General features: G+C 35.3%; 3 protein-coding genes across 3 annotated transcripts; 1 reads left to right on the top strand and 2 right to left on the bottom strand.

Annotated features, from left to right (window-relative positions):
- Window positions 1-447: 447 nt before the first annotated feature.
- On the bottom strand, window positions 448-6,995 carry LOC115696554 (expansin-A6-like). The gene is made up of 3 exons (XM_061101857.1): window positions 6,415-6,995; window positions 1,971-2,289; window positions 448-1,289 (listed from the first exon to the last, which is right to left on the bottom strand). Exons 1-3 carry the CDS (start codon window positions 6,563-6,565, stop codon window positions 980-982), a joined length of 780 nt encoding a protein of 259 aa, XP_060957840.1. The 5' UTR covers window positions 6,566-6,995; the 3' UTR covers window positions 448-979.
- Window positions 6,996-8,743: 1,748 nt separating this feature from the next.
- LOC115696959 (expansin-A6) lies at window positions 8,744-11,026 on the bottom strand. Its single transcript, XM_030623857.2, has 3 exons — window positions 10,702-11,026; window positions 10,268-10,586; window positions 8,744-9,585 (listed from the first exon to the last, which is right to left on the bottom strand). Exons 1-3 carry the CDS (start codon window positions 10,850-10,852, stop codon window positions 9,276-9,278), a joined length of 780 nt encoding a protein of 259 aa, XP_030479717.2. The 5' UTR covers window positions 10,853-11,026; the 3' UTR covers window positions 8,744-9,275.
- A 12,650-nt stretch (window positions 11,027-23,676) lies between these two features.
- On the top strand, window positions 23,677-24,537 carry LOC115696555 (uncharacterized). The gene has a single exon (XM_030623450.2). It carries the CDS (start codon window positions 23,677-23,679, stop codon window positions 24,535-24,537), a length of 861 nt encoding a protein of 286 aa, XP_030479310.2.
- The last annotated feature ends 1,586 nt before the right edge of the window (window positions 24,538-26,123 follow it).

Here is a 26,123-nt window from a genome sequence, read left to right as displayed (position 1 = left end):
TTAAGAAACCGGAAGCTTTTTCTTAACCTTCCTGTTAAAAATAAAAGTAAATAACTTCTTTTTATTTTTTACTATAATTTTGAAAATCATTAAAGAAACAAAAAACAAAATTGTAGGAAATCCTTACAAAACAAAAAAGAATTGTAGGGGATCAAACGTAGCCTTGAATGAGTCACTTGTGAACACAATCCAACATTTCAACGTATATTTTCAAATTTTAGAGATATGACACGATGAATCAATAACAAAAACTCAATGGATCACAAATAAAGGTAGAGATCCAAAGTGCTGGCTCTACTTAATATGCAATGTAACAAAATGTTTAACCTTTTTTTTTCCACAAACACAACAAACACATTGTTTTGAGGGTTGACATCTTTATATGGTGAATACTAATTGATTAAAGTCCTCAATAATATCATAACCATGTAAAGTAAACTAAATAAATAATAATAATAACACCACCATAGCATTACTTTATAATTCATGTAGTAACGGGAGTACATTTCATATTTTATATAATAATAATATAATATGGAAAGAGAGAGAAACTGCGGGCTACATTGCTTTTTGCCTCTATTGCAGCCACTTCAGCCTCTTAACTTAAATGGCTAGTTTGGTAATTTCACTAACCATTTTCCCACTTACAAACTCAAAAAACTCATAACACACCCTTCACTTTCACTAACAAAAAAAAAGTAAAATGATTTCCTACCCCTGTATCATATTTCACCCAACTTTTCCCATAACCCTAACCCCATATCATTCTATTACTTTTTTTTTTTCACTCCCAAACAAACACTTCAAATTTTCCTGAGAAAATAGCAGAAAATCTGAAGGCGGGAAACTAACCCCAAGAAAGAAAAAAGAAAAAAACAAAAAACAAAAAAAGTTTAAATTGAAAACAACAAAGTAGAAGGGAAAAGGAAAAAAAAAAAGTGAGGGGTATTAATTAGAAAAGGAAAGGGTATTTTTGGTATCACACACGGAAATTCTTTCCAGTAAATGTTTGACCAAATTGCCAGCTGGGTGGGGCAATGTTCCAGGAAGTGGAGCTCCGCCTATCACTGGCCCGAACCCGAAATGAAAGGGCCTGGCCCACTAAGACCGCATTGGACTGCCAATTCTGGCCCCAGTTTCGGCTCATGGGCATCCACTGGCTCTTAGACCCTTTAATGCTCACCTGCACGATATCCCCTGCACCCGCGACGTTGGTTACCAAAACCAAGTTGAAGTAACGGAAACCGTTAATTGTGAACCTAATTCCACCTGCCTTTCTACATGGAATCCTGTAATAAATAACATAAAAAAAATATTAATATTAATATTCATAGAAACAAAAAGATTTTAATTGATTTTATCATATAACGGTGGGAGTGGGACCCAACTCACACGCGTGGGAGACCGTAACAAAAATAAAATTCGTTTTTTTACAAGACAACTCAAGCAGATTTCCCGGGAAAAGATTTACATGACGATTCTACCCCATTGGAAATGACAAAACCACGAAACGAACCATGACGACTCCTCTTTCTTCGAGGCTTGTTTTGTTGAAATCGTGGGCGAATTGAATTTACCTAAATGCCCTTGACTACTTGGGTCACACGGCAGACTAGGAGGGTATCTGGGTCATTACGAAAGCTAAAAATAGGGGTAAAAAGGATGAAAGAGGTTATGTATTTGGTTTTATTAGGAGGGAAAATGACGTAAAAGCCCCTTACTCATTCGCAACTGACTATTATAGCTGCTGATAAGATTCTGTCGTCGTTCTGTTTGTTTCCCGAGAAAATTCAGTATTCCCTGACCGCTAGTTCTCTAGGCAGACACACGTACGTTCGTATACGACTTTCTTTACTAATAATAAACTCAAACAGTGAAGTGTACTGATGTGATAACCCATGACCATCTTAGAATTACAATTTAATCCCTCAGATTTACAGAGTGTACAAAAAGTAAAGGACAAAACTCACCGGCGGTAGCTGACGGGAACGATTCCGGCACGGTATTCTGCGATTTTGAGAAACATTGGCATAGCTAGGTCGAAGTGAGGACGAGGAGGGTTGCACCAACCACCATTGTCACTGGGTTGAGCGAAGTTAGGAGGGCAGAAATTGGTGGCGGTGACAAAGATAGAAGGGCTTCCGGGGTGACACCATCTCGGGTCTTCGGCGCACTTTAGCTCAAAACAAGCTCCGCAACTTAAGCCATTGTTGAACAGAGCTGTGCTCAGGGCAGCCGTGTTCACACCATACCCTTGACTGTAAAGGTTTCCGTAACCACAAGCTCCACCTGAAACAAAACCCAGAGAAAATTATTAGAAAAAATGATGTTAGTTTTGAAAAGAATCGAGTTACACTGTGTTAGAGATATTATTACAATGGAAGAAAATCAAAATATTACAACTCTATTGTAATACAATACAAAGACCAACAAAGAGATTAAATAAATGTTACAATAACATAATATACAATATATATACACTATATATATTATATATAAGAAATATAGAAGAAGACAAGAACACATGCAATATAAAATATGTGTATATAATAAGAGAATAATATATATGTATAAACACTCACTCACAACCTTGAGTACGTAGATTAGTGGGGATCACCATGACTTGAACAAGGTATTACACCTTTGTTCAAAAGCTTATTTCCCCCTATCTCTAAGCACTAAGGGAACTCTCTAGGAAATAGCTTTGGGAATTATCAAGCCTTTTAGGGTTTTCTAGCAAAGTGCTTTCTTGATAGAAAACTTCTTCTCCAAAATGAGCACCTTAGACCTCTTTATATAGTGTTTAGGATATCACCATTTGAAATTCAAACTCATAACCCCTATAGATGTTATGGACTCAAATGTAACTCTTACACACACCATAACTCCTATAGCATTAAGAATTTCAAATAAAGGTGCGTAACATCTTTTACACTCTTAATGTTGGTGATAATGGTGGAGGTTACTCATAGTAACAACTCCCTAAATGTTACAAAAAGATGATAACTAATATAGTCATATGTTACATATTATTAGTTTATTACACATATTTAATCTATATATTATATTATTATAAATAATATAACAATCCCCCACTAGATTAAATATTATCTCTTTAGTAACAAACTTGTAACATTTGTAACATTTATTTAATCAATCAAAAATATTATATCAAAATATAACATTCCCCCACTTTGATTGACTAAATACACACTTCTAAAGAAATCTTGCTTAGGTGCATTAGGTAAAATATCTTTCGACTTGAATTTTACCTTAGTGTAGTTACCACAAAGTTTGATGAAATTTTGGTTGCCGTAGCATTGAACCATTATTCCTTTAATACAAACCGGTGATAACACACACACCCTCGCTAATGCTCACTTGAGACCGCATGTCTCGCTCTTGCACCGTTAATGGCCATGTGCAAAATTCCAATTCATGGACTCTCTAGAGAATACTCCCAATTCTCATAAGAGGCGGCACCACCTCTAGCCCATATATGTGGAGTTTTAGTGTCTCACCACTCTTTAGACACTTCTTAAGCTTAAGTGAGTTTTCTTAAGCTTAAGCTCCATTAAAAAACCTTTTGGTTTTAACCCTCAATTTTCACAACATGTACTCATCCATAGATGGGACAATTGAGTACCATATTCACTCTATTAACTTGTTAGTACCTATTGAACTTAAGACTAGATGTTTACTAGTGTTAAGATAGGTTACCATCAATGAGCAAAACACTAAGGGAGTTTAGGTCCCATCCCTCGAAAATTCTTGCTTTAATCTTGTACGGAGATTAAGCGATTTGTTATAACCTCTCACTATTGATTCCATGTGAATCATGCATGCCAAAATATAGTGTTCACTTTGTGACCACTTTTCTCCTTAAGTACTTAAGCTTTGAAAATTCAATCATAAAAGATTAATTTTCACACAACTCAAATTCTCAATAATTTTGATACCAAACATATCAATATTAAACACTAATTTAGACACCAAACATGTCTAAATTGCACTTTATTTTAAGACATCAAGCATGTCTCAAATTCTCATATTGGAGTGTGCACCCCCACACTTTCACATTTGAATTATCAAGATAATATCTTGATTTTAAAATATAGAAGACCACTTTGTCTCTATAACTCTTTTAATTAATTTCCTTCTTGAAATTATTTTCACTAAATTTTGACACCAAAATATGTCAAAATTTTACATATGCACATAGCCAAATTTGATTTAGAATTTGAATTCAAAATCAAATAAATTAATCAATAATGTCTCAACACATTTTGATTAAATTTGTGGCTCACCCCCACATTTTTACCATAAAGTGTATATAAAATATCACTTTTGTGTATTTTCCTCTTCAAATGACTCTTTAAGGCCACTTTAAAAATACCATTTGACATTTTTAGTTTTCTCAACAAAATTAAAATATCAAACTCACATTACTACTCATAAAATAATGTGATTATTTTTACTCATAATTTTAAGGTTATCTCCTTATTGAGATTAGCCCAAAATTATACCAAAGTTAACAAAATTCTCATCAATTTTGTTCACAACTTTGATCATTTAAGATTCAAAATTGCTTCTCCAATTTTGTTATCTTTTCACTATTTTTGAATCCACATTGATTCATTTACTTTTGAGTCCAAAATTGTTCTTCCAATTTATGGCTCATTTCACAAGTTTGGATTCACTTTTAATCCATTTGTTCTTGCTTATGACAATGCAAGTCCAATAAAAGTGTAACTCTCATAGTCCACTTTTCCTTATCTCAAATATGAGATGATTATCTCTTATAACCCAATAAAAGATGTAACTTCTCAAAAGCCATATTTTATTATCTCATAAAGTGAGATGTTCACTACCAAATTAAAAAAGAATTTAAAATATTCTTTATTCACAAAATAGATGATAATAATTCTCACAATAATAATAAACACTATTTTATTACTATCAACATTATTATCATGCTATGTAACTCATATGTTAATATAATATGTATGTTACTAATCAATATCTCATATGTAACATACACATAATATCAATATTAAATTCACAATATATATGTTACATATCTCATATGTATATAATATATATACTATAATATACATATATATCATATACACATAATATATATATTAATTACACAACTATATATGTTACATACCTCACACATATATAACATATATATACACATTAATATACATGATATATATTATATACACATATATAACATATATTATGTATGCATGTCTCATATAAATACATAAAAATAATTATTTCTACATATTTAATCTCACTAATATATATTATATCACATGCTCTACATATATATAATATATATTACTCATATATATACATGTTATATATTATATATCTCACATATATACATACAATAACATGATATAAATTTCAAATATCATATATATAATATGATATAAACACATGATCACATATATATAACTCATATATATATCATATATATTACTATCATATAAAAAATATAGTAAATCACATAATATACACCACCATGCTCACCCATGAATGGTTTTCACATATAATCTCTTATCCTTGTGTTCTCACACTTGATTTATCACCTCTTCCATTGAAAAGGGATAAGCTTTTGATTGTTAGAGATATTATTACAATGGAAGAAAATCAAAATATTACAACTCTATTGTAATACAATACAAAGACCAACAAAGAGATTAAATAAATGTTACAACAACATAATATACAATATATATACACTATATATATTATATATAAGAAATATAGAAGAAGACAAGAACACATGCAATATAAAATATGTGTATATAATAAGAGAATAATATATATGTATAAACACTCACTCACAACCTTGAGTACGTAGATTAGTGGGGATCACCATGACTTGAACAAGGTATTACACCTTTGTCCAAAAGCTTATTTCCCCCTATCTCTAAGCACTAAGGGAACTCTCTAGGAAATAGCTTTGGGAATTATCAAGCCTTTTAGGGTTTTCTAGCAAAGTGCTTTCTTGATAGAAAACTTCTTCTCCAAAATGAGCACCTTAGACCTCTTTATATAGTGTTTAGGATATCACCATTTGAAATTCAAACTCATAACCCCTATAGATGTTATGGACTCAAATGTAACTCTTACACACACCATAACTCCTATAGCATTAAGAATTTCAAATAAAGGTGTGTAACATCTTTTACACTCTTAATGTTGGTGATAATGGTGGAGGTTACTCATAGTAACAACTCCCCAAATGTTACAAAAAGATGACAACTAATATAGTCATATGTTACATATTATTAGTTTATTACACATATTTAATCTATATATTATATTATTATAAATAATATAACACACTGATGGGTTCGAGAGATCTAAGAGAGAGAAAGAGAGAATGAGTGTTACCCATTGTTCCAGAAGCGTCGCTGCCGCCATAAAAGGTGGCGTGGGCGTTTTGCCAAGAGCCACCAGTGTAAGGGCCAGGGATTCTTGCATTGGCTACCGTTAGGAGAAATGTGAGTAGTGCTGTGATGTAGAGGACAGTAGCGAACACCATTGTTAACAGTGGGAGAGAGAGAGAAAGAAAGAGGTGTAGGTTTGATGAGGACGAATGGGGAAAGCGGGAAGAGGGTGGGGGTACTTATGGAGGTGGAAAAAGTACATATGTGAGATGAATAGTAGGCTCTCAAAAATAGTTGAAAATGAAGAAATAATACGTTTAAGAAAGAAAAGGAAATAATAAAAAAAAAATAATAATAATAAATAGACAAGTCAGTGCCAGTGGAGCATCACATGCTTCTCTGGTCATCTACCGACAAAAAGAGGGTCTACTTCAAATCTTTTGGTTTTCTTTCTCTTTTTCTTTTATTTATAAAATAAAATAAAAACAATTTATGATTGAAGAGTGGAATTGCTTAGTGAAACCCTAAAATTGGTCAAATTTTGCACTGGGTTTTGTCTAAAACTCAACTTATTTAATGATGAAAAGCTCATATATATATATATATATATATATATATATATAACCCTTGCTACGTATTTATATAGCCTTTTTGATTTCCTATGAAATAAAAGATACATAAATGTTCACTTAGTGTAGCCAAATATTTAATGAAAAGCTTCTTCTCCTCCTATGTAACTTGGATTTTGACTTATTGGCATCACATTTAAAATTATACCCGAAAATTGGCAAGAGATTTTGAATATGTGGGCCAAGAAAATTACAAGTTAACAACATGAATATTATTATTTCCATTTTCAAAATAATAATAATAATAATAATAATAATAATTTCTTTCATTACTTGTAGATTAAAGTAGACCTTCGATGTGGGTTGGAAAGTGAATTGATTAAAAATTTGAGGGTAAATAGCGTTATAAGTACTCAAAGTTTTAAGTTTGTAAGTGGCATAATTTTAATGTTTATTTTTAGCGGCATAAGTACCCAATGTTTGTAAAACTGTAAATTTTCTCTAATTTCTTCCGTACAAACTCTGTTACTTTCTTAAACAGACCACATATAAAGTCTAAATTCTTGATCATTGAGTCTAGACAGAAACATGTAGTATCAGTTACTTCTAAATGTTTTTTTAATAAATTTAAAACGGAGTCTGTACTGATAAAACTGAAGAAAAATTACAGTTTTACAAACATTGAGTTTATGCCGCTTACAAACTTAAAACTTTGGGTAATTATGCCGCTATTTACCCAAAATTTAACTAACCTGTAAATGTAGTTAAGTAAAATCATAATGGCATAGTTAATTGCAAACCACACTAGGTTTATATACGATGCTAAATAATACTGTTAATTATGGTTAAATTCATAATTTTATATATTAAAGAAAAATATATATTTTTTTTCAATAAACATACTCGTAAAAATTTTAGAAAATTTAACAATGAACCCTTACATCAATGCATTTTTATTTATTTTATTATTCAAAATAATTTTTTAATTAAATTTTTTCTTATAGTCATATAAATATTATTGCATCATGAGATTCATTGTAAAAGCTTTGTCTTGCTACTAATAAGATAGAAATAAGAATCAAAATAGACGTACCAAAATATATTACAATTTTTACATTAAACAACTTTTGTTGTTTTTTTTTTTTGAGAAAGAACAACTTTTGTTAATTTAGTTAATATATAAAATATTAATACTATATATGATGTTCTAATAAAAAATATTATTTCTTTAACATTTGTTTTGCACCACAATAAAATTTCACTATAATCGCACTACAAATAAAATTGACTTAATAGGAAGCATTTTCTTTTTTTTTTTTAAGAAAACGGAAGCTTTTTCTTAACCTTCCTGTTAAAAATAAAAGTAAATAACTTCTTTTTATTTTTTACTATAATTTTGAAAATCATTAAAGAAACAAAAAACAAAATTGTAGGAAATCCTTACAAAATAAAAAAGAATTGTAGGGGATCAAACGTAGCCTTGAATGAGTCACTTGTGAACACAATCCAACATTTCAACGTATATTTTCAAATTTTAAAGATATGACACGATGAATCAATAACAAAAACTCAATGGATCACAAATAAAGGTAGAGATCCAAAGTGCTGGCTCTACTTAATATGCAATGTAACAAAATATTTAACCTTTTTTTTTCCACAAACACAACAAACACATTGTTTTGAGGGTTGACATCTTTATATGGTGAATACTAATTGATTAAAGTCCTCAATAATATCATAACCATGTAAAGTAAACTAAATAAATAATAATAATAACACCACCATAGCATTAGTTTATAATTCATGTAGTAACGGGAGTACATTTCATATTTTATATAATAATAATATAATATGGAAAGAGAGAAAAACTGCGGGCTACATTGCTTTTTGCCTCTATTGCAGCCACTTCAGCCTCTTAACTTAAATGGCTAGTTTGGTAATTTCACTAACCATTTTCCCACTTACAAACTCAAAAAACTCATAACACACCCTTCACTTTCACTAACAAAAAAAAAAGTAAAATGATTTCCTACCCTTGTATCATATTTCACCCAACTTTTCCCATAACCCTAACCCCATATCATTCTATTACTTTTTTTTTTTCACTCCCAAACAAACACTTCAAATTTTCCTGAGAAAATAGCAGAAAATCTGAAGGCGGGAAACTAACCCCAAGAAAGAAAAAAGAAAAAAACCAAAAACAAAAAAAGTTTAAATTGAAAACAACAAAGTAGAAGGGAAAAGGAAAAAAAAAAGTGATGGGTATTAATTAGAAAAAGAAAGGGTATTTTTGGTATCACACACGGAAATTCTTTCCAGTAAATGTTTGACCAAATTGCCAGCTGGGTGGGGCAATGTTACAGGAAGTGGAGCTCCGCCTATCACTGGCCCGAACCCGAAATGAAAGGGCCTGGCCCACTAAGACCGCATTGGACTGCCAATTCTGGCCCCAGTTTCGGCTCATGGGCATCCACTGGCTCTTAGACCCTTTAATGCTCACCTGCACGATATCCCCTGCACCCGCGACGTTGGTTACCAAAACCAAGTTGAAGTAACGGAAACCGTTAATTGTGAACCTAATTCCACCTGCCTTTCTACATGGAATCCTGTAATAAATAACATAAAAAAAAATATTAATATTAATATTCATAGAAACAAAAAGATTTTAATTGATTTTATCATATAACGGTGGGAGTGGGACCCAACTCACACGCGTGGGAGACCGTAACAAAAATAAAATTCGTTTTTTTACAAGACAACTCAAGCAGATTTCCCGGGAAAAGATTTACATGACGATTCTACCCCATTGGAAATGACAAAACCACGAAACGAACCATGACAACTCCTCTTTCTTCGAGGCTTGTTTTGTTGAAATCGTGGGGGAATTGAATTTACCTAAATGCCCTTGACTACTTGGGTCACACGGCAGACTAGGAGGGTATCTGGGTCATTACGAAAGCTAAAAATAGGGGTGAAAAGGATGAAAGAGGTTATGTATTTGGTTTTATTAGGAGGGAAAATGACGTAAAAGCCCCTTACTCATTCGCAACTGACTATTACAGCTGCTGATAAGATTCTGTCGTCGTTCTGTTTGTTTCCCGAGAAAATTCAGTATTCCCTGACTGCTAGTTCTCTAGGCAGACATACGTACGTTCGTATACGACTTTCTTTACTAATAATAAACTCAAACAGTGAAGTGTACTGATGTGATAACCCATGACCATCTTAGAATTACAATTTAATCCCTCAGATTTACAGAGTGTACAAAAAGTAAAGGACAAAACTCACCGGCGGTAGCTGACGGGAACGATTCCGGCACGGTATTCTGCGATTTTGAGAAACATTGGCATAGCTAGGTCGAAGTGAGGACGAGGAGGGTTGCACCAACCACCATTGTCACTGGGTTGAGCGAAGTTAGGAGGGCAGAAATTGGTGGCGGTGACAAAGATAGAAGGGCTTCCGGGGTGACACCATCTCGGGTCTTCGGCGCACTTTAGCTCAAAACAAGCTCCGCAACTTAAGCCATTGTTGAACAGAGCTGTGCTCAGGGCAGCCGTGTTCACACCATACCCTTGACTGTAAAGGTTTTCGTAACCACAAGCTCCACCTGAAACAAAACCGAGAGAAAATTATTAGAAAAAATGATGTTAGTTTTGAAAAGAATCGAGTTACACTGATGGGTTCGAGAGATCTAAGAGAGAGAAAGAGAGAATGAGTGTTACCCATTGTTCCAGAAGCGTCGCTGCCGCCATAAAAGGTGGCGTGGGCGTTTTGCCAAGAGCCACCAGTGTAAGGGCCAGGGATTCTTGCATTGGCTACCGTTAGGAGAAATGTGAGTAGTGCTGTGATGTAGAGGACAGTAGCGAACGCCATTGTTAACAGTGGGAGAGAGAGAGAAAGAAAGAGGTGTAGGTTTTATGAGGACGAATGGGGAAAGCGGGAAGAGGGTGGGGGTACTTATGGAGGTGGAAACTCCCCTTTCTCTCTCTCTCTCTCTTAAATTTATTACACCCTTAATTAATGCTTTTGTTTCTCTCTCTCTTACATTTATTTACTTTTTTTTAATTATGGTAAAACAAACAAATTTTTCTTTTTTCAAAGGGGTGAAATTGTTTGGTCTAAGGAAGAAAAAGAATAAAGTATGGTAAATTTGCAAAACTATGTTGAATTATTTCTTCAATATCCTTATGACAAAATACTTCCCTAGAATCTATTAAAAAAATACTTTGCTAGAAATTCTCAAAAAAGAAAAACCTTTATATAAATTTGTGTATTTTTTTGCATGGCTAAAAATGTATAGTGGTGAAAGAAATTCAAATAAAAGTAATTTACATTTGTCTTTTTTTTTTGATTAACTAGTAATGAGAATTTGATAAAGAATGTTAAATTGGATTTAAGCACTTTATTCTTTATTCTAGTAGAACTTCTATTATTTAAGAATATTCAATAATAATTTCTAATTTATTATAAAAAAAAATTAAGTTCTAACTTGAATTAATTATAAATAAGAATAATTTTTATATTGTAATTAGTTATACATTTTTTAAGTCCCGTATTAATAAAATATACTGTTAACGCAAATTTTCGTTAACGATTATGAACCTATTTTTGTAATAAATTTGACACAAAAATTACAAGAGATCTGAGAAAATAATAGAAACAAAAATAACACCAGATTTTTACGTGGTTTTGCAGTTAAATCTGCATAGTCCACGAATTTATCTTATTAAGATATTTTTGGATACAGAATTTGGGTTTTACCATCAGTATATTCCCTTTTCTCTCTAAGATTTTTCGTCCCCTTTTTTGTATAATCTGCTCTTATTTATAGTAATATAGGTTCGCAATTAATTACATTTAAGTTCAAATCCCATAACAATATTTTTCGAAATTATGGGCCTTAATTACGCTCCATGTAAATACGTTCAGTTAATACTAAAAAATCACACAGCTGTGATTTAAACTGTTTGTAAGGAGGTCAACGCTGATGTGGATTTGGACATGCTACCAAATGTATTTCGCTGAGGTGCCTTGCCTAGTACATAAGTGAATGACCTAGTTTACTTGCATTCCAGCGATGGCATGAGCACCAATGTGCTGAGCGAACTTAAGAACTGCTCTTTCACCATAAGGCCTTGCAGACTGGACAATCATGTCTTTCAAGTTATTTTACTTAGTTATTATAATGTATATTATACGCTAAATGTTCTAGTAACCAATTCACCTCGACAATGCTTCTTTACATACAGCGAGGTAGATGCCTCGCTATGCGTTGTCTATGTCTCCCTTGGGATTATGCCTTCTGATGCAAAATGGTTTCTCGTCAATACGTGCATCAATAGTTTGTACATCCTGATCTCGATTAAGACTATATAGTCAGCAAGTTATAAATATTCTCTATTAATTCTGCATTCAATGAGATATTCTATTTTGTATTTAATGATATAATTACCATTATATTTATTTATTCGTATTCTCTGAGACTGACACGTGTCACTTTCTGAAGTACATCCGAATTTTTGGTATAATAATTGCCCCTTAAAAAGTGTTTTTTAAACGATTACCGTGGGTATTTCGGTCATAATCCAATTTAAAAATATGCATGCCTTTGATTTTGGCAGTTTGTGGTTTCGAGGGACATCATTAGCATTAATGAACCATCTTTTCCACTTCTCTCCCATTTTTATTCATTGGATCTTTTACATTTTGATCTGACGGTAACTAAGTTTGAAGTATAAAACTGTAAGGAATCCATTTTTTCACTATTTTTGCCTTTTCAAAAACTTAAGCTTTTTTGAGAAATTCTCATCCTAATTTCCTGAAACTTTGCATGCCCTTCTTGTCTTTGACATTTTTTCTGCAAATTTCCTCGAATTTGCTTTTCGACCTCAAGTGTTCAAAAAATTCATTACGTCGTTCACTTCGTCTCTGGTTGCAGGACTTTTCATCACACGACTACTCGACTTCAAACAGTAAGTGTCCCACTCTTCTTTGTTCTTTTTTTTTTATTATTTTTCTGGGTTATGATCATTTATGTTTCTGTTCTTCCCCTTAGGGATTAGTTTAAGGAATTCTGCAACTACCTCGGGGTTGCCCCTTCTAGCTGAACCCCATCTCGTATAGGATAATTGCGTGCTTGAAGGTCCTATACCATATTTTAGGATGGGAGTGCCCTACTCCTTTGGAGATAGCCTATTTTTACTGGTTCAAGGTAGTCCTTGCGAGGAAAAATGCTACAGGAGGCTTTTACTATCTTAGGACTCATACTGGCGATCGCAGGATCATACTTAGGTTGCCAAACAAGACATAGTTTAAAGAAGAATTCTTCTGGATGACGGGCCTCTCTCCAATAAATACAACTGCCTTTCGCATTATACGTAAGTTTTCTTTCTTAGAAACTTAACTTTGAAATGTAATTATTTGTATTTTTGACGTCGCTTATTAAACTTTTATCTGTTCACAGCGGTTCCCCAAAGACCAATTCCCACTCCTGAGATAGCTGAGCGTCACAAATCTTGTTGAATCTTCCGTTCGGTCTGAGATCGGTAGACTTCTTATGCAACGAGATTAATCTGAGGAGTGTTGGCCTTCTTGCCTTGGATGAATTTACTTGTGACTACAAAGTACCCAAGTATTCTTCGTGGCAAAAGGTCCCAGTTCCAACTAACGAAGAGAGCGTGGACTATGTGGCTCGCGTACATTATCTCGAGAGAACTGCCCCTCAAGAAGAAGGAGCATCCTGAGGTAATCAATGTGGGTGGTCACCCACAGTGCTTAGGGCAGAACGTAACACCCTAGTGTCTTTCCGAGATAGTCGATACAATTTTTACACTTGGAATCCCTTTCTTATAGATCGCATAACACATAGGTTCGATAGTTGATACCCAGAATTACACGTTCAGATTAGCTGTACTAGTTCATACTATGGGATTGCCGAGCAGTATGGGACTATGTTGGATAGATCGGTAGTACTTTTAGAGGTGGTCACTGATAGTACTTTTAGAGGTGCTCCCCATTCCAATATCTTCGTAGGAGAACTAGCTCTATACTCTTATTGTACCGGCCAAGCTTGTAGGTTCTCTTACTTGTTATCTCTATAACTTGGTAGGGGCCTTCCTATTGGGGATTATTTACCAGGATCTAGATTTACTACCATGTATGTTATTTAACACCCTAAATATGAATTTCTAAAACAATGTAATTTAAACACATATAAAGTTTAAGAAACCTTACATTAGTTGCAGCGGAATTAAATGACTCTTTCCGCTCAAATCTCTAACCCTTGTATCCTTTCTGTAGCAGAGTATCACCAAGATCTGAGCTCGATTCTCCTTCAGTTGAATGGATTCTTCACAATCTTACACACTATGATTGAGTACCAACTTTCTATGTGTGGGCACGTACTCTATCACTATAGGGTTTGAAAATTGAAGAGAAAGAGAGAGAGAGAGAGAGAGAGAGAGAGAGAGAGAGAGAGAGAGAGAGAGAGAGAGAGAGAGAGAGAGAGAGAGAGAGAAGGATTCGAATATGAGAGAGATAGAAGGCTCAAATTTTGATTAAAAGGCTTGAGTACATCATCTTTCAGTTTGAGACCATCACTATCTATTTATAGGAATCCATCTAGGTTTAGGTTTAAATTATTTAGCATTAAAAAATTGATAAAATAAATGGTAAAATCATGCTTAAGTGGTCAGCCATAGCATGTGGGCCCACCACTTGCAATATTGCCATTTTTCAACTATTTATCTTATTTTTCTCAAAAATGTCATATTTTCCAATTCAACCACTTAAATGCCAAAACTATTTATTTAATAATTAAAATTAATTATCAAATAAAATTGTCATTTAACATATTTATTAATTAGACTTAATAAAGTCTCTTAATTAACAAATAAATCCTAGAATCTCTTTTCTACACAATTAAGCCCTAACTTAGTGAAAATTCATAAATAAGATATAGTTTAATTTTAGAATTATAATTGATTAATTAAAATCATTTACTTGAGTCTTAAAAACAGTATTGTCTCAAATAGTATGGGGACCATGGGCCTATATAACCGAGCTTCCAATAAGAAGATTTAGAAAGTAAATTCCCTAACTTATTAATTCCTCATTGCACCACTATTGAACTTGGAATTACACTCTCAGTTATATAGAACGTTCTATATGCTCCACGATATAGATACGCTATAAATATTTAATCATCGTTCTAATCCCAATAATCAAAGATCCTTTATAGATGATTTACACCGAGTAGGGACAAATTTACCGTTTCACCCCTCAATGTATTTTATCCTTAAAACACTTAGCTTCCTATAAATGATATTTTAGTAAACTAATATATTCACTGAAATAAGAGCTCTTCCATTTATCTCTATTAAGCCAAGCTCAAAGAAAATCATCGTTTCACTTCTATGTCCAGATAGAAGTTATAAATTTCATATCTATGTTTAGCGCTCCCACTCAATTGTACTATCATGTTCCCAAAATGTACGTTTTACCCGGACCAAAAGGTAGGTTTTAACTAACAAATCAAAGAACATAAATAACACTCTTGAGATCGAACCTAACCATGTCAGGATTAAGATCTTTTGATCTAAGATCAACCAATGATATTGACTTAGAAAGATACAACGGTAAGATTATAATATCTTTACTAAGATCAATATCGGTCCCAGTCCAATGTATACTCCATACATCCGATACTAGCATACTTTACTAATGTTCTGGAAAGAACATAACACTTATCCAAGGTGTAAGTAAGTTTTATCGCTGACTATCACATCAGTGTAAATCTAATACACTGATGAATCAAGGGACATTATCTTTTGAAGCATATAATCACAATTAAATTCCACTATGTTGATAACACTGTAATTGTGAATAACTATATGTTCTGGATTTAACAAGTTTTGTACACATTAAACCATAAACATGAAAACTACATGTAAACATCAATGACTTCTAATCTACTATTGATAACAAATCAGATTAAATTGAAATTGGTTTTATTTAGGGCATAAAATCCCAACACTTCCCAGTTAGGTTTGAACACTCCTACTGTGGGATCTTTGGTGTTCAGGAATACTCTTTAGAGCACTAGGTCTCCTATGAAGAATTTCTTTCCTTAACTTGTTCGTTGAAGCGCCTAGCAACCTTTTGCTAGTAAGCATGTAGCTTAAGGTTGGCTTGGTCTCTTCTTTCTTCTACTTTGCTAAGGGATTTCACTAGCAAGGTGTTGTTTACCTCTTGGTCATAGGTTATCCTCCTATGAGATGGTGGTACCAACTCTACGGGTAACATCGCTTCATAGCCATAAGCTAAAGCAAATGAAGTTTGCCCAGTGGCCATCTTCTCGATGGTGCTGTATGACCAAAGTGTTGGGTTTTATGCCCTAAATAAAACTCCATTCAATGTAATTTATTTTATTCAACATCAATAAAGAAACAAAAGTATTTTTCATTCATTTGTGTATGTTTTGGTTCATCTTGTCAATTGCTTGTCTATTTGATTTATAAATTCATCTGAAACCCTTTTTACATACTTGATCCTGTTTATTGTGTTGTCAACACATTGGAAAGTAAACATGACTATGTGAATAAAGATTCCTAGATTTATCAGACACAGGGTTTCACTGATATGATAATCTACAACAGAGTTTACTTGCATTTGGAGAAATGCTATGTTCTTTCCAGAGCATTGGTTAAAGTAAAGCTCAAGTTGGGTGCATGGAGTATGCATCGGAAGGGACCGATATTGAACTTTGACAGAGATTTATTAATCTTACCATAATATCTATTCAAGTCAATATCGCCTAGTTGATCCTAGATCAAATGATCTAAATCCTGATATGATTAGGTTCAATCTCAAGAGTGTTATTCGTGTTCTTTGATTTGTTAGTTAAGCCTACTTTTGGGTCAGGGTGATACGTACTTTTTGGGAACACGATAGTGCAATTAAGTGGGAGCGCTAACATAAATATGGAATCTATAGCTTCTATGTGGCGAATAGAAAGTAAAGGATGATTTCCTTCGAGCTTGACCAAACGAAAATAAATGGTTGAGTACTCATTTCACATAGCTGAAATATCATTTATACGGGGTTACGTGTTTTAAGGATAAAATACATTGTAGGGTGTTACGGTAATCTAATCCCTTTACAGTGTAGATCATTCATATAGAGGATCATTGATCAAATTAGGATTATAATAATGGATAACTAATGACGTGTCTATGTGGTGGAACATATAGAGCGTTCTATATACTGAGAGTGCAATTCAAAGTTCTATGCGTGGATTCAACGAAGAATTAATCAGTCAGTGAATTTAGGTTATAAATTCTTGATCTGCTTATTAGAAGCTCGGTTATATAGACCCATGGTCCCCCCCACTAGTTGAGACAATATTACTTGTAAGACTCATTTAATTGGTTTTGATTAATCAATTATAATTCTCAAATTAGACTATGTCTATTTGTGAATTTTTCACTAAGTAAGGGCGAAATTGTAAAGAAAGAGTTTTTAGGGCATATTTGTTAATTAAGATACTTTGTATAGTTCAATTAATAAATATGATAAATGACAATATTATTTAATAATTATTTATAGCTATTAAATAGTTAGAATTGGCATTTAAATGGTTGAATTTGAAAATTGGCGTTTTTGAGAAAATGAGATGCAGAAATGATAAAACTGCAAAAATGCAAAAGTGAGGCCCAAATCCATAATGCCATGGCCGACCACTTTTATACGGATTATCATCTGATATTTTTATTATTTTAATGCCAAATAATTCAAACCTAACCCTATGTGGAATGCTATAAATAGATAGTGAAGGCTTCACGAAAAATACAACTTTCACATCTTGTTTCCTTCAGAGAAAAACCTGAGCCTTCTCTCTCTAACCTAGCCGCCACCTTCACTCTCTTCTTCTCTCTTGTAAATTTCGAACCTCTTAGTAATAGAGTAGTGCCCACACACAGCAAGTGATACCTCAATCATAGTGAGGAAGATCGTGAAGAAAGACATTCAACAAGAAGGAGATTCAACACTAAAGGAAGGAGAGAAAGAGATCCAGGTTCAGATCTTGATAATACTCTGCGACAGAAAGGATACAAGGGTTAGAGATCTGAACGGAAGGAGACATATTATTCCACTGCACCCAATGTAAGGTTTCTCATACTTTATATGTGTTTAATTTATAATCGTTTTAGAAGTTCATATTTAGGGTGTTAATCAACATACTTGTGAGTAGATCTAAGATCCTGGTAAAATAATTTCCAACACAAAGGACCTTTGGGAGCAATTCTAGCCAATTTCCTTTTGCCTCTTCAACGCGCCTTTTTAAAGTGTCCTTCAGGTTCTTATTCACAGCTTCTACCTACCCATTCGTTTGAGGATGAGCAACGGCAGAGAAGCTTTTGATGATGTTGTTCTAGTTGTAGAAATCAGTGAACATGTCACTATTAAACTGTTTTCCATTGTCTGACACAATCTTTTGTGGTATTCCAAATCGACATATGATGTTCTTAACAATAAAGTCGAGGAATCTCTTGGAAGTTATTGTCGCTAGGGGTTCAGCTTCTGCCCACTTGTTTACAAGGACTACGACATACTGCACCCCTCCTTCTCCCTTTGGGAGTTGACCAATCAGGTCTATTCCCCATATGGAAAAAGGCTAAAGAGACTACATCATTGTGATCTCATTGGGTGGAGCTCTTGGGAAATTTAAGGATCTTTGGAACTTCTCACATTTTTGACATAGTCCATCGAATCCTCGATCATGGTTGGCCAAAAGTACCCTTGTCAAAGTATCTTTTTAGATAGGCTTTGCCCCTGGCATGATTGTTGTAGAAGCCTGCATGCACTTCTATCAATAAATGCTTGGCTTCTATCTTAGTGATACACCTTAGGAGTGGCATTGAGAAGCCTCGTTTGTATATTACTCCATAAAGGATTAGATACCTAGCTGTTTTTCTTCTCATCTTCTTTGCCTCGTTTTTGTTTTTGGGCAAGGCTCCAGTTTAGAGGTAAGCTGCAATAGGTGTCATCCAAGTTGGATTGTCGTCCAACATATCGACTTCTTTAGGGATGGTAATGCTTTGTTCTTTCAAGAACTGTATTGCCACCAAGTATGTGGTGTCGGCAATGGTATTTCTTGCTAGATGGGCAAGTGCATCTACTATTGCATTCTATTTTCTAGGGACCTGTCTTATTGTATAACCTTCGAGTCGATTTAGTAAGTCTTGGATCTTTCTCAAATAGGCTATCATTCTTTTACCTCGAGCTGTGTATTTACCTAGGACTTGATTTACGACTAGCTAAGAGTCACTATATATGTTCAGGTGGTTATCCCATACTTTGTGCGCCAGCCTGAGGCAAGTGATTAGGGCTTCATATTCATTGTTGGAGGCTTTGAACCCAAACTTGATTGCCATGTCCAACTGTTGTCCCCGTAATGAGGGAAATGCCTGCACCGAATATTTCGCCAGTGCAGCTTCCATTAACATGCAATTTCCATATTGATTTTTTAGGTTCTTCCTGCTACTCTTGCTCTTGCTTCTTCTCTGGCTCTTGCTTTTCTCCTGAATCTTGAGAGATTTTAGGTGATATGCTTGTACATTCAACCACAAAGTCTTCAAGGGCTTGGCCTTTTATGGCCACTCACAGTTGATATGTGATATCAAATTGACCATGCTCAATGGCCCACTTAAGTAGTCGGGCAGATGCTTCAGGTTCTTAAAAAACTACCATAATCGCTGGTCGGTGTACACCCTTATTGGGTGAGCTTGGAAGTACGACCTTAGCTTTCTTGATGCTAAGAATAAGTTGTATGTCAGCTTCTCCATGAGTGGATATCGACTTTCAATGTCGATCGGTCTTTTGCTGATGTAGTATACTGGATGTTGTATACCATCTTCTTTTCTTATTAAGACTGCACTCACATCATGTTCTGTGATAGCCAGGTACACACCTAACTCTTCATTGTCCAGAGATTTTGATATGATAGGAGGTTGAGCCAATTATTTCTTCAGCTCTTGGAATGCTTTTTCACACTCTCCTATCCACTTGAATTTTTTGTTTCCTCTGATTATATTGAAGAAAGGTACACATTTGTTCGTGGATTTAGACATAAATCTGCTTAGTGCAGCAATAGTTCCCGTTAGGCTTTATACTTCTTTGATTGTTGTGGGCGACTTCATGTCCAAAAGGGCTTAGACCTTGTCCAGATTTGCTTTTATTCCCCTAGCATTGACTATGAAGCCAAACAATTCACCTGAGCCTACTCCGACTGAGCATTTGAGGGGGTTGAGTTTCATGTGATACTCTCGAAGGATCTTGAAGCATTCATCTAGATCCTCCACGTTTCCCCAGCCTTTTTAGACTCGACTAGTATGTCATCCACATACACCTCCATATTGCGGCCAATGAGATCTTTAAACATTTTGTTCACAAGCCTCTGATAGGTGGCCCCTGTGTTTTTTAGTCCAAAAGGCATGATTTTGTAGCAGCATAGGCCTAGATCCATCATGAAGCTTATGTGTTCTTGATCTGGTAGGTGCATCTTGCTTTTTTTGTAACCTTAATAAGCATCCATGAAGCTCAGGATCTCATGGCCTGTTGTAACATCTACCAGCTGGTCAATCCTTGGAAGCGAAAAGCAATCCTTTGGATATGCTTTATTCAGGTCGGTGAAATCTATGTACACCTTCCACTAGTTGTTAGGTTTGGGTACCAACATGGGGTTGGATACTCAAAGTGGATAAAATGCTTCAGTTATAATTCATGGGCACTCAGCCTTTCGACTTCATCTCTTAGCGCTTGGGCGCGTTCTTTGTCTAACAACCTCCTATTCTGTTGCATAAATCAAAAGTTTGGATCAATATTTAGTGCATGCATTATCACGAAATGGTCTATTCCGACCATGTCTCCATGTGACCATGCGAAGAGGTCAAGGTTTGCCCTTAGAATTTTACTAGCCCTAAGTAAGGTAACTGGCCATGGCCAGCCAGCCCTATGCTGGGCAATGTCTAGCCGCCCGTTCTCTCCTAAATGGTCGATGCAACCTGTGTATTGACAGGGGTAAATCACACCAATTGCTGGAGTCGGGTGGATCTAACTGTCTGAAGAGATTGTATTCAGTTCTTGAGTTGTTGTCTTGGGTGTTTCCACCTGTTCCCAAACCTAGCTGGTTAAAGATCAGCCTTTGGATGACTTGCTCCTGAATGTTCTGGGGAGGAAGTTCACCATGTTTGCCGGCCAGAGGTGCACCACTAAGGAGTTGGCCAGCCAAAAATTGGCCAAGTGGGGGTGTTGTGCTAGAAATTCCTACCAAATACAATATGGGTTAAACCCATGGTAAGCTAACAAATACAACATGTGTTAATCTAATTATAGGGTTTCATTAATTAAGTAAATATTGTGTTTAGTATGATTTAATAAAATAATAAATAAATGCAACATGTAAAATACACATATTCAACTAGTAATGATATAAAGGAGGTTTATTTTAAAGGAATAATTAACAAAAACAACAAAAAAATTACAAAAATACGGTTTGTGTAGAGTTTTCAACAATTTTTTAAAGTTTTTTAGATTTTATTTACATAGAATATAATTTTTTGGTGTATTTTTATGTTGTACTCTTGTTATTTTGTTATTTGTATATTATTTTTATGTGTTTTATTGTTGTTTTGATGTTTTTTTTCTTATTACATTCATATGATTTTTTTGTTATGTTTTTATAGAATACTGTAAAAAAAAAAAAACTTTAAACTTAAAAATAATATTTTATAAAAATAAGTGTTTTATATAATTTTTCCTATTTTAAGCTTATATATTAGAGTAAGAAGAATGAATATTTAGGTTTTCTTATTTTATTTGTGTAGTTTATGGTTAATTATGGTTTAATATTTTCTATTATATTTGGTTCAAGTTATGATCGTAAGCATGGTCGGGTCAAGAATGTGTACATGGTTAGACACTTTGATAAGACTCTAAGTAAATATGTATGTATATTCATTAAAATATGACCTAGAAATATATTTTATTTACTACAGCGAGTATAAAATATTGAGTAACGGTTTTAAGAACATCTTTAATAGAGTGATAAAACAGTGTAGTAAAAAAGTGACTTTTGAAAGGTTAAAAGTTAAGAGTTAATTTTTAGAGTGAGAGAGGAGGATGCCGTCGATCGTTTTGGCATAGATCTAGAAGATCAGCTGATCTAGTTGAAGGAGAGTTAAAGACCGAGCATGAAGAAGCGGTGGTGGAGCTTGGAGAAGCGGTCTTTCACTGCTCTCTTTCCCTGAGCTTAGTTTTACTAATCTCTGTCTTGTTTATTCCTGACCTTTGCATTGTCCTGGTGTTTTTTGATCCCGTTTTCTTGCTCCCTAGTTTTGTTTTAGTCTTTCTTTCTTGGCTTGCCCCGTGTGTGTGTTTTGGTTCCTTCCTTTTGTTTCCTGAGTCTTTTGTTCTTTCCCCTTTCTGCTTGGTGTGCTTGTCTGAGGGTGGGATTCTTTGTGATTGCTTGGTGTTGGTTGTAACTCTTTGTCATTCGAAGTGTATATTTTTGGTGTGGGTGGGGTAGTTGGTCTTTGTGTGGTGGCGCACATGTTGGTGGAGGCGGCTTATGGCTTGAAGCACCCTTTGTTTGGTCCGTGGTTGCCTTCGGCTTCTTGGTTCCTTATTGTGTTCTCGTCTGATGGGACTCAACCGGGTTTGGTCGCTCGTGGAGAGTCGTCGGTCGTTTTTGTACCAGGTGGAGCGGAGGTCCGTCCGATGACCTACTCGTCTCGAGTTTCGAGAAGTTGGAGGAATCAGTTTTGGGTGCCCTTGGGAGCGTCTGTTGGACGGAGTTCTAGGTTTACTGGAAATGGTAATGGGGTTGGCTTGAATTTGAATGTGGAGGGAAAGGATACTGAGACTTTTCCCATTTTAGCGCCTGCTTCCCTGGTGGTGGAAAAGACCAATCTGTTGGTCAATGGTATTCTTTATCCTGATGGAAATTATTTTGATGTTGGGTCTATTTTTGGTTTGGTTGAGTTGGGCCTTTTGGTTGTTGGGCCGAGGGGGGTAGAGAAAGTCATATGTGGGCCTAGTGCGGTTGTTAAGGAGGGTTTTAGTGAAGTGTTTGTTTTGAGTGGTGGGCCTAGTAGGTGTGTGGGATTGGAGTACTTTATAGGTAGTGGGTCGTGTGCTTCTCTAGGGCCGAAATTGTTTCATTGTTTGACGTTTAATGTGGTGTCTTTGGGTGGTTGTGGGCCGAGAGATGAGCTTGGGCCGGGTTTTTTGGAGAAAGGGAATAGTGCTTTGTGCCCGTTTCTCATTAATCTCTTGGTGGTTTTGGGTGGGTCTCTTGATAAGGTTGGCCCCACCCTTGGGAGTGGAGGGTCTTTGGTAGGAAAGGAGATTCTTTTTGCCAATTCTAATGGAAAAGAGGTAGAGAAAAATTATGAAGAAGAGCGGAGGACTTTGTCTCATTTCTTTAAAGCTCTTGAGGAGTTGCTTTATGATCGTAAAGTTTTTTGGAAGTTGGTGCTATATGAGATCAAGAATTTGGGTGGTGTCATTGGAGTGGCACCTACTTCTGAAATGTACGAACGCACTAAGCATTTTGTGATTGAAGTATCTGGCTCCAGCTTATCTGTTCACTCGGTTACCCCTGTGGAGGAGAATGTCAAATCTCCTCCACAGGCGCCATGAGAGGTGTTGCTTGGAACTGTAGAGGGTTGGGGCAGAACTCTACAGTTCAGGAGCTGAAGTCCCTGCTCAGGGTGCACTCTCCTGATTTTGTGTTTTTGACTGAGCTCAAGGTGGATGCCAATCCACTGGTACGTATTCTAAAAGATCTTCACTTTTATTTCCATATTTTTGTGCCGCCTATTGGTATTGCTGGGGGTATCGTTTTAGCTTGGAAGGCTGGCTTTTGTTTTGAGTGTATCTCATGCTCTCGTAACCATATTTCAGGGCTTGTGTATTCGGATCCCCCTACCCACCCTTGGCTTCTATCGTGTGTGTACGGACCGCCCTACAATCATGCAAAAAAACATTTCTGGACTGAGATCATGGCTTTAGGAGACCGATTTGGTGGTACTTGGTTGATTTTTGGTGATACTAATTTTGTCCTTAGTCATTCTGAGCGGGAGGGGTCGTCGGGTAGGGATCCCTTTATCCCTTTTATTTCTAACCTGGTGGAGTCTCGTGGCCTTATCAATATGCATATTAAAGGGGACATGATGACTTGGGATAACCATCAGTCGGGGGAGAGACATGTTAAGTCGGCCCTTGATAAAGGCATAGTGAATGGTGCCTGGCTTCACCTCTTCCCCAAAGCTACTCTCTGTTCTGTCCAGAGGAGTACTTCTCACCATAGACCGTTATGTCTTGATACGGTAGGGACTGTACCTAAATTTAAGAGGTGTTTCAAATTTGAGAAAAGTTGGACGAGGGATGCTAGAAGCAACCTTGTTGTTGCCAATGCTTGGGTTTCGGTGGGTCATTCTTGGGCTCCCGCACGCGTTTTCAAAAAGATAGGTGCCACTCGGGTGGCTCTGTTTTAGTGGAAGAGAACGCAGTTTGGGAAAGCTGATGAGGAAATTAAAGGTCTGGAGATGAAACTGGATAGAATTCAACTGTAAAGCCCGCTTAGTTAATTTAGAAATTAGCAGTTGTTTATGTTTAATCATGAAATTATTTATAGCCATTTAAATAATTTATTATGGATATTTATGGAATTCAGATATGCATGAGTATGTTATCAGTAGCTTTTTTTTATTTCGCATTTCCGGTGTCCGGTATTTTGGAACGCGGCGTTTGGCTCAGTAGAAATCATAACTTAGTATGTTAGTATTTTGGGGACGGGTTTTAGACATTGGGAATGTCGGGAATGGCCGGGAATTTAGAATGTCCCAAAAATACCCCTTTAGTATGATTTATGTGATTTTATGGTGGAGGGGCAAATTGGTCTTTTTGCCCCATTAGTGTTTTGTCTTATGTGATTTATTAAATGGGAAAAATAAATGTTTATTTTTATTATCTTGGCTGAAATAATATGTTAAATGTGTGAAAAACTCCTTTTTCCCCTTAATTCTACACTTAGTCATATTTTAAAGAAATTTCCAAAAAAATCACACACTCAAGCTCTCTTTTCCTTCTCTCCATTTCGGCTTGGTCTTGGCTGCTAGGGCAGAGATTTTTCTCTTCAATTCTTGTGATTTTCTTCTCATCTAAGTGTAATCCAATTGTAGGTAAGATCCTTGAACTTATCCTTCTATGTTTTCTTGGAATTTTTGATGAAAGATGAGTAAATGCATGTAATTTTGGATGTTGTTACTGCTGATTTCTGTGGTTGTTTTATGTGATTGAAAAGCATGATTTTTAGAGGTTAATTAAGCTAATTGTGGTGTGTAATTCCTAGGTTGAGCATGCTAGAATTTTCTTATGCAAAGTTTAGTTTTCAAAGTAAAAAATTGAGAAATTGTGGCTGTAGTTGTTGCATGATCTAGGTTTTGTTTTCTGCTATGTTTCTATGCTTGATTAGGTGATTCTAAGCTAGCTTAGAGGCTTGTGGGTGAGCTTTAGCCAAGTTTGAGTTCTAACTCAAAGCTTGGAGCTCACATGGTGAATTTTGCCTCTGTGTTTTCTGGGTAGTTTTGAGGCCTTAGAATTGTTCTAGGGGAGGTATAGAACAGGTCTGGAAGGTTTCATGTGATTTGGGGTTGAATTGTGCAAGTTATGAATTTTTGATGTTGTCGTCGCGAGGAACCGGAATTCGGTTGAGCATCCGATCGGATGGGGGTTCAGAATTTCCCAGAACCGGAATTCCGGTTGGGCAACCGGTCTGCCGGTTGGGGATTTTTCAGAACCCTAGTTTTTCCTCGTTTTTGGGTTTTTAGGGGTATTGCCATGCTTTTTATCGATAGGGAAACTTTTAGTTTCAAGTTTTAGTCCCCGGGAAGTGATTTAGCGTGTCACTTATAGCGTTGTGATTTTTATGGTTTAGGAGCCAGTAATCCGCCGTTCAGCTTCAGTTCCAGTCAGGTTGACCGCACACCCGAAATCGGAATCCGGTGTAAGATTAGTATAACAAGATGCATATGTAGATAACATGTTTAGCGTGCATGTAGGAAGCCTGCTAGATTACATT

This window comes from Cannabis sativa, chromosome 7 (assembly GCF_029168945.1).
Source record: "Cannabis sativa cultivar Pink pepper isolate KNU-18-1 chromosome 7, ASM2916894v1, whole genome shotgun sequence".
NCBI classification, from domain to species: domain Eukaryota; kingdom Viridiplantae; phylum Streptophyta; class Magnoliopsida; order Rosales; family Cannabaceae; genus Cannabis; species Cannabis sativa.
The sequence above is the reverse complement of the archived record's forward strand: the minus strand, read 5'-3'. Positions and strand labels throughout refer to the sequence as shown.